General features: G+C 38.0%; 1 protein-coding gene across 1 annotated transcript; it reads right to left on the reverse strand.

Annotated features, from left to right (window-relative positions):
• Positions 1–726: 726 nt before the first annotated feature.
• On the reverse strand, positions 727–5,861 carry LOC310818895 (uncharacterized protein). Its single transcript, XM_083689988.1, has 16 exons — positions 5,813–5,861; positions 5,448–5,537; positions 5,186–5,275; positions 4,831–4,917; positions 4,431–4,451; positions 4,054–4,107; positions 3,890–3,961; positions 3,572–3,655; positions 3,292–3,378; positions 2,751–2,834; positions 2,334–2,402; positions 1,983–2,066; positions 1,635–1,724; positions 1,319–1,405; positions 975–1,038; positions 727–865 (listed from the first exon to the last, which is right to left on the reverse strand). The coding sequence occupies exons 1-16, from the start codon at positions 5,841–5,843 to the stop codon at positions 787–789; spliced, it is 1,173 nt and encodes a 390-aa protein (XP_083546114.1). The 5' UTR covers positions 5,844–5,861; the 3' UTR covers positions 727–786.
• Positions 5,862–9,756: the final 3,895 nt, after the last annotated feature.

Genomic DNA, 9,756 nt, shown 5'->3' on the forward strand with positions numbered 1-9,756 from the left:
TTTTGTCTTTTGTTTATGTCCCTTACATAACTACAGACAATCTAAAGCAAATGTGAACGGTTGACAGTTCTTTTTGAAGGACTAGTCAGCTGTTGCCATGGCATCATAGGCCTTAGATCAAACCCTGAGGGTAGGCAGTCTAGGCTTAAGGTAAGTCAGTCTTAATGTATATACAACTGAAATTTTGCCTTGTCTTACAGCTAAAATAAGACAGGTCTAGGCCCATAGACCAGTTTTAACTATGTTTATGCAACTGGCCCCAAGCCTATACTATGTTTATAGTTATTGTGAAGTGTAATTCATAAATGCAGAATCCACCAACCTTTTTCCAGACCTCTGCAGGCTTTTTAGGTACTTTTTAGCAAATTGGTTGACAGGTCTAGACCCATAGACCAGTCATAACTATGTTTATGCTGTTTAACTGGCCCCAAGCCAGCATTCAGATATCCAATGTTAAGATATACTATGTTTATAGTTATTGTGAAGTGTGATTCATAAATGTAGAATATACCAACCTTGGATATGTCTAATAAAGGATATTGTATCTTTTCTGTTGAGCACTGTATATAGAGTATTGTGAAAGTATAATGCTGTGTGAATGAGTGGACCATGCAATACAAAGTTTGAACTGTTTTGTAGGTGTCAATAAAAAAGGTTTCATTGGATGAAAACAAACTTTTAATTTCATCATCAGTGTTTAATGAAAATACACAGCATTGATTTTTAATGTTGATATTTGCAAAGTACTACCAACTAAGAGTTATACTGTGAGCATCTTGGCATTCTTCATCTTCTCTTGCTACGACAGTTACGACAGCCATTCCCCTGACTTTTTTTTGTTACTTTTGTCTCCGGCTCTGCAGCCCTGAAGAGGGGGGTGAAAAAAATGAAAGATAAATGGATTATAACAAACACAGTCACGGCAAATGTATGAACCGGTTGTTGAAATTGAACTTTCAAGGGGCACATCTCACCTCAGATCCGGGCCATCCTTGGTTTGGAGTTGAGAATCCTTGGTTTGGATTTGATCTTGGAGCTCTGCAAGGGGTAAAACAATACATCACATATACTAATGTATGGTACAGGGGTCAGTCAACATGCATACCCTTTCCAGACTGGCTAGAGGTGCAACACACAGACAAAATACATATATGAATACCAATATATAAAATATATAAAAATGAAAAAAGTTAACATTGGATACCAGTTTAAAGGTCAAGATTATAGGGAAGGGTGGAGAGTAAGGATTGAGAGGGGATTACTAAAAAGTGTAACTACAGTTACACAGAAATGTATTGTGACATGTTAAAGCACTCACCAGCAATTTTAGCTGCCATCTGTCTGCTGTCAGAGCCCTTATTCTGTAATGCCCTCATGTCACTTTGCAGTGCAATGATCCTGAAAACTGAGAGAGAGAGCAAGAGAGAGAGAGAGAGAGAGAGAGAGAGAGAGAGAAGAGAAAACACTGAGCAATGTCTTCTGAAAGTCTTGCTGAAAAAGCTTCAGTTTGCCTGGGCAACAGCTATGTACTTTAGCTAGCTCTTCAAACATTGTATCAGTAATTCAAATCTATCATTCTATGAAGCTTTTCCGACATAACTTCATGTATGACTACTGAAAGAAACCTCACATACGCAGTTGTGTGTTACTGGGATCCATTTCTCTTAGCTCATTAGTCTTTTCCTCAACTTCTGCTTCCTTAATCGTCATTTGCCTCTTCAGCTCTGAAAAAGGGAGGAATAAAGGTTCGTGGAGGTTTGAGGTTGGGGTGACATAAAGAGATACAGTTGATGGTATGGTACCATACAGGGGAGGCTGGTGGAGGCAGAAATCGAAGGACAGGCTCATTGTAATGTATCGAATGGAATGAGGGATGGTATTAAACACAATGTGCCCGTCATCTGATTTCTACATCCAGCAGCCAACCCCGGTACTACTACAACCATACAGTACCATAATATGCAACATAACCACAACCATACCCTCAACACTGGTAGTAGTGGGACCACCATCTATCATTCTCCTGAGCTCCAGTATTTCACTCTGCAATGCCATGATCCTCAGAACTGAAAAGAGAAGGGAGAAGATCTGAATTCAGCCGTCAGAGTGTTCACAAGAGAATCCAGATGTCAGAATGTTCATGTGGTGACAGAAGACTGCCCCCCCCCTCCATGTATGTGAATATAGTAGTCTTTACATTTCTTTACAGCAGGGTAGAGGGAAGCTGTGTCAGTCTATACATGATGAGTCAGTCTAAAACTTGTACATTTATAGTCATCAAACTGTACTGTGACAGAGTGCAGAGCTGAACCCTGAGTGATGGACTAACTCACCCAGTTTTGAGTCATCATTGCTCCATTTCTCCATGTCAGTGAGCTTGTTGTTCAGTAGCGTTTGCAGATCTGTGTGATATTCAGGATATTACATGATTTGAAAACACAATGACTTGTCTGGACAGGTCTACACAGGCCAATATATCAATTCCACATAAAATAGCTAACTTTAATTCCGATACAGGACAGAGTTATAGCAAATTCCCAATAAATTGTTCTAATTGTATAGTGCTTACAAGGGTGCCAGTCCACAATTTAAAGCATTGACTTCATGAAAAAAAAAAACGGAATGCGCTCAAGTTGAATTTAGAACTCATTTGTTTGCTCATGCTCCGTTTTTCTGTGTTCTTATTTGCTTTCAAATTAAATCAAAAGAATTCTAAGTTCAGCTTGCTGTAACTATGACCGTTTACTCACCATTGATGTTCTGTGAGACAGTGGGACCATAAGGTCCACTCTGCAGCCCCCAGATCTCATTCTGCAGTGCAATGATCTGAAGGACTGAACAACAAACAAAGAAATAATCACATGTAAAATAAACTTGACATACAGTAATATAACTACATGGTCTAAATCTGCCATTGAAAATGTAAAAACATTGTGTACATAAGAACAGTTTTTGAGGAGTGCAAATAAACATGTACAAGAAGTCTCACTGCTTTTCATTGTCTTTGAATAACTCACATTAATGAATTCATCACATTGCACATTAATACATTTACCTGAATTAAAAACCTTTGCTTTTATTTTGTCAGCAACAAAAACATAGATATGCAGTATGAATTGGAATCATAACAGTCTCTATACTCATAGTACAGTACATGATGTTGTATTATGCTGTATGTCTGTCTTGTTTCACTGCTATATATTATAGTGTAATTGGAGCTTCCAAGATCATGTGTCTTGTATTATACTGTACACTATACCAGACAACTGTAAAGTGCTGCAGTATACTTACTCAGATTTGCGTTATGAAGGTTTTCCTTTAGTTGGTGATTCTGAGAGTAAATGTAATTGTTTATCTCCATAAGTTGCCTCTGCATCACTGAAGAGAATGAAGGGGATGAAGAATATCAGAAATGGCGGGTTCAGATAGATAGATAGATAGATAGATAGATAGATAGATAGATAGATAGATAGATAGATAGATAGATAGATAGATAGATGAATAGATGAAAGGATGGATGAATGGATCGCTAGATAGATCGCTCAATATATCGCTAGATAGATGAACTCACCAGAAATTTTCTGTGAGTCTGTGCTGACAGCAGTCCACTTACTGAGAAGTTGTACATCCGTTTGCAGCACAATGAGCTTAAAAACTGAAATGACGTAAGGACAAAAAATTAAAACAAAGCATTCTAGGATCTGAGGGATTCCAATGAAATTCACTTTTTTAAGTGTACTCATCTATACATTGCAGGCATACTGTTGTGTTCTTGAAGAGTATAGATTGTGAGTAAGACTCATACACTCCACTGTATCCCATTACATACAGGTGCAGTATCACAACAAACTTTTAATGTCTCAAACTGCCATGATACAACATTACTTACTCGTTTTAGTAGTACCATCTGTGATTCCATTGCAAAGTTGGTCGATTTTTTTGTTCAACTGGGACACCAAATCTGAGAGACACACACAGAAATCCATCACTGATTTGTTTGTCATAGACAAAATGATTTCAAGATTGTGGAGAAGAGATAACGGTTTATCCCACCTTCATGAGTGCGGGTGCATTCATCTTCCTTAGCTGACAAGCGCGTCTGCAGCTCTAAGATGGAAAAGCCAAAACTCAGCTCCTTATACACTTCCTAATCAACGTCTTTGACAAACCTCTATGGCAACATGGTTAATTCATGCCAATACATCTCAACAAAATGGAATGGATTAAGTTCATGGATATCCATGAAAAATAAATACTCCATCATGGAGTTTTCATCATACAATATTGTCCTGCAAATACACCATGTTAATAGGACCTAATGTCTGTATAATATGATAATTACTGTACAGATTATCAACATTATATATTATATTATAATGTATGCAAATGCATCTCTGGCTGTATATTTGGGTCAAAGGAACACCCATTACCTTGAATCTCTTGCCTGAGATCTGATGGGAAAAGAAAAGGCAGACATAATCATTTTTCAAGGAAGATGGATAAAAGTATCAACTGGACATAAACATCTGGGATGAAAGACTGTCTGAGAGACATTTTTCGAGTCCTAAAAAGCTATTGTGTGTGTGTGTGTGTGTGTGTGTGTGTGTGTGTGTGTGAGTAGCCCTTCCAGCCCAGAACAAACACATCAGATTCAATGAATTGTGTCCCAGACAGAAGACACATTTGGTTAGTTATTGATTTTATAAATGTGTGTCAGTGGTTAGTGCTGGGTTGGAATGAAAGTCTGCAAATCCAACAGGTCTCATGTAGATTACAGTATGACTAGTTAAATGGTAACAATACAGTTGGCTGAGAAACCTAATAACTCACTGATTACAAGCTTCACAGTCTGAGATCCTGTCATTTTCTCCTGCTGAATCTCCCCCAGCTGAGTCAGTAGAGCCATTATCCTTAGTTCTGAAAAGACAACAGGAGGAACTGAGCAGAGCATTCTAGGAGAGAGAACAGAAACAGTCGCAAAAGGGGCGGTTTTAATAGCCAAAAAGAGTCGCAAAAGGGCCGGTTTTAATAGCCAAAATATGACAACAACAATTATGCAGAAAATACCATAAAGACATTCTAGAATCAGCTCATCATAAGCCACTGAATCATATGATTCCTCACGGGCGTGATTGTGATTCTAAACATTCACTCCTGGGGTATCTGGCCAAACTGGTGCACTCACGCAGAACACCATTTTGCTGATCCTTAGCCTCCAATTCTGCAGACTTTACCGCCAGCTGATGGTCCGTCTTCACGCGTTCTGTATGCAGGTCTGGGAAAGCAAAGATATGGCAAGAGAAATGTCAAATAAAGATAATGACAAACATTAACGCTGTTCCAGTCTGGAAACACAGATCTGCTCTCTTTCACCTAAAGGGTTAATCAAACAAGTAATTTTCCCTGATGTATGAATTTTAATATTACTTGAAAAAAAAAAAACTCACCAAGGATCACTGCACTGCTTGTCAATCTGAGGTCACTCAACGTTTTCTCCAGATCATGCAACTCAGTTTGCAGCGCTATCATTCTCTTCACTGAAGGTAACAGAGAAGGACATTAGCACCACACTCAGAGAGTTTCTGCAGTATAAGCCTGCTGTGGTATAACAAGTGGGTTTCCATCCAGGGTCTCCCGCATGGATGACCCAAGTGTCTACCTTTACACGAAGAGGACACACTCTTGGTACTGTATGTGGGCTTACAAATCTCTAGGGATTTGGCGTTACCTCAAAATGGTATAGCCAACACTGGTACACATGTGCTGCATTAACATTGCAAAGTGTTCACTTTAACCAGGTGGCTGCACTCACACAGGTCAGAGATATCGTACTGTCCTTTCATCTGTGCAATCAATTGTTTCAGCTCGTTCCTCGTTGCCTCCAGTTGCTCCTCAAGCTCTGTAGAGACACATTATGAAGAGTGGGTCTCTTTTTGGATTAACACATGTTCATCAATCTCTCACTCTTACTAATCTGAATTCATTTATTTATTTATTTTACTCACCAGCAATTTTGGAAGAAGATGTCTTATTTAGATGTTCTGCCAATGTGGCTACATTTTCCAAATGATCCCTCAGAGCAAGGACATGCAAAGCTAGAGTAACAGAAAGACAAGTGCAGCCTAGGTGAGACACATTGACTCAAACCCTACTGACATCTTAAAGTGATTTTGATCTTCAAAACTAAACAAAAGTAAAACACTGAAATAAATCCAGTGAAAGCTCATATTTTTCAGAAGAGACCAGAGAAAGCCCCAAAAATGTTTACAAAAATACAGTAGCAGGACATCTTATGGCTCATATACTGTTACCAGTGGAGGCTGGTGGAGGTAGAACTTGGAGGACAGACTCATTGTAATGCATGGAATGGAATAAGGAATGGTATCAAACACCTGACTGTAACACAATTACGCATGGCACAATGCATTTCGACCACACCAGGTCTTCCTCAGACCACCCATATTCTTCAGGCTGAGCATCGGACCATTGTTAACAGCAGAGGTATTAAAATGGGTCAACTCACTGAGTTTGTAGTTGTCCTTTTTGCTGTCCTCTAATTCAGCAATATTGGCAATTAGTTGTCCTTGCAGCTCTGAAAATAAAATAAAAAATTAGATATTAACCCTAATTCTACATTGAAAGATAAAAAGAATAAGACAATTTATTATCAGTCAGAATGATAGCTATTTTTTTCATGACTGGTCTGCTAAATCATATTTTGGCCCAAATTCAATCAATTACAGATAAAGGCAAACTGTACAGTGGGTTCACTCAGAATATTCTTACTGGCGGGACAGTGGTTATACACCGTGGCTTAGTGATCAAACTCCCAGCTAAAGCACACATGTACTTTATGAGTTGATTATTTGAAACAACCGTGTTAGTGCTTGGCAGTAGCAAAAAGCCTGCACATCCAGTGGATCTCCCAGTTGGGAGACCCCTGCTCTACTCACTGGCAAGCTGGTCTGCGGATTGGTTCTGAAGCCTGTAAATCTCAGTCTGCTGTTCAATAATCCTCTGAACTGAAAGAAATACAAAATAGAAACAGAGCATGAAATTGCATGACGTTTATTCAACCCTTGTTTCCCCAAACAAGTTGACTGAAATTGCTAAATGGCCTGATTTTAAAGATTTAAAACAAATGTTTTAATCAGGGTAAAAGCATGATAAGTTCCAGGGCAATTTTAAATCAACCAATCCAAAATAATCACCACTCTTACCCAGGTCAAATTCATTGCACAATCTCTTCAACTGTTCATCTTTCAGCCTCAGCTCTTCCTTCATTTTCTCCAGTTGTCTCTTCAGTTCTGAGGAACAAAAGGAACTGTCAAAAGGCAAAACCTACACAATAGAGTACCGTAGAGTTGAATTCATAAGATAAATTGGGTTAAAGTAATGAATAATCAATGGCTGTTACCAGCTATCTTGTCTGGTTCATTCTCTATAGATGTCTGAAGATCCACAATTTGTCTGTTCAGAAGCGTGATTCTGAGGGCTGAAAAGACATACCCAATTAAGCCAACAAGGCAGAGAGCAAGTGAAACAATGATCAGTGACAATGAGGTTCCTAAAATATTCAGCGATTTCTGAATATTTTTCCAAAGTGTTTCCATGGTGGTTTGTCATTTTGATGCACATTTCGTCTCTCACTCCTGAGCACCACACCACACCCCTGCTGCACTCACTCAGCGTAGAGATGCCAGCGGTCTTGTTCTCCAATTCTTTCATCTTTTGTTCAAGCGTCGTCTGCACTTCTGTGACGGGAAACACATGAAATACTGTATGATACAGAAAATGCTATACTGAAGAATGAATCTAAAATCAGAAAACATTTGGGCTCATCCTTGTCGTCACATCACATTCACGTCACATTAATGTAAGTTCTATTTAATGGAGAAAGCTTCAACCATCTTTGATGATGATATCAGTCAACATTGAACCTTGATAGAAATATCTCACCTTTGTATTTCTCAGATACTCCAGAGCATTCTGTGTCTTTCTCTTTCAACGTTTTCTTCAGCTCTGAGATGAAGAGGGGGAAGAATCATTTATTCAGTCAGAATCTGTATTATTTCAGCATGTGTTTCAATCGCTTTAATCAAATCTTACCTTCATTCTCCTGCTTTGTTTTAGTGAGCTGATACTCTAGATCTGAAATGAATAGAGATGAGTTAGAATGCTGGCACAATATTAATCAACAACCAAGCTACTTCTTAAAAGAAAACTGATTGAACATTTTGAGGAAGATACAATAGTCTACAGGAATGGGTCACTGTGGTTCAGAAGCTGACACGGAAACACAGAGAATATTCAATCAACCCAGAGACAGAAAGAGGGAAAACAGACAAAACTGAATTAAGTGATGATTATGTGACGGTGAAGACATGGACAAGAGACCATGTTTAGTAAAGAGGGCAAAAAGTACCATTTAATAACCTGCTAAGTCAAACCATAGGGTTAACATACTGTACAACGTGTATACATACCATCAATTTTGGTATTGGTCTTTTGACTCTCCTCCGCTTGATAGTTCATCAATTGATTATTGAGAAAGATGATCTTTAATTCTGAGAAGACAACAACAAATAGACCTTTAAAAGCATATCATTTCATACAAAGCATATTGTCAGAGAAAAATTCTGTCAACTTCTTTGGTCATCAGGGACTAGTCTACTAACTGTTCCTCGGATTAAAACAAAACAAAGTGAAGCAGCATTTAGTTATTATGCTATACATAGCTGGAATAAACTTCCGGAAGATCTTAGATCAGCCCCAACTCTGGGCTAAACACCTAAATGTTCGCCTCTGCCTTAAATTAACTAAGTTAACAAAGGTATTTGGTTTAGAGTCCAAAATAAAATGTGGGTTAGAGTCCTAAATAAAATGTGGGTTAGATCCCAAATCAAATTTGGGTTAGAGTCCCAAATCAAATTTGGGTTCGAGTGCCAATAAAAATTTGGGTTAGTCCCAAAAATGTTTTGGGTTAGAGTCCCAAAAACAATGGGGGTTTCTGTCCCAAATAAAGATTTGGGTAACTAAGGTATTTGCGTTATAGTCTCAAATAAAATTTGGGTTAGAGTTCGAAATAAAATATGGGTTAGAGTCCCAAATAAAAATGTGGCCAAATAAAAATTGGATTAGAGTCCCAAATACAGATTTGGGTTAGAGTACCTAACACCCAGGGAACAGGTATTTTAAGGTAAAGAAAACTAAATTGCTTCTAATAATTGCACTCTGACCCTAAAATGCACTGTAACTTTTATTCTTTTTATGTCTTTTAAGATTTTTTTTAAATAATTTTTTACATTTTTTATTTAAGATTTTTATACTCTTTCCATTTCATCTATTTTATAAAAAAGCACTTTAAATTGCCTCTGCATATGAAATGTGCTATATAAATGAACTTGCCTTGCCTTGCATCACCCCTGAAAAATATGACAAAAGTGTCCCACTTACTCAGAGCACTATTTTCCTGATCCTTTTCTTTCAGCTCTTTAGTCTTGTCCTCAAGATCAGTTTCCAAGTCTTCCTGTCGCTTCTTCAGCTCTGAGGGCAACAAGGATATAACCAGTGAAACAAAGAACCAAGATGCCTTTTGAAAAACATCAAGGTTTAGTCAAGCATCTTCACTGAATAACGTTAAACAAAAACAGATCTGCTTGAGCGATTCAAAAAATTAATTCCAACTAGATATGGCAAAGTATACAATATTAAAATAGCAACGGGTTGTTTAAAAAGAGGAAAGAATCTCACTTA

Source organism: Argentina silus (assembly GCF_951799395.1).
Source record: "Argentina silus genome assembly, chromosome: 18".
Classification (NCBI taxonomy): Eukaryota; Metazoa; Chordata; class Actinopteri; order Argentiniformes; family Argentinidae; genus Argentina; species Argentina silus.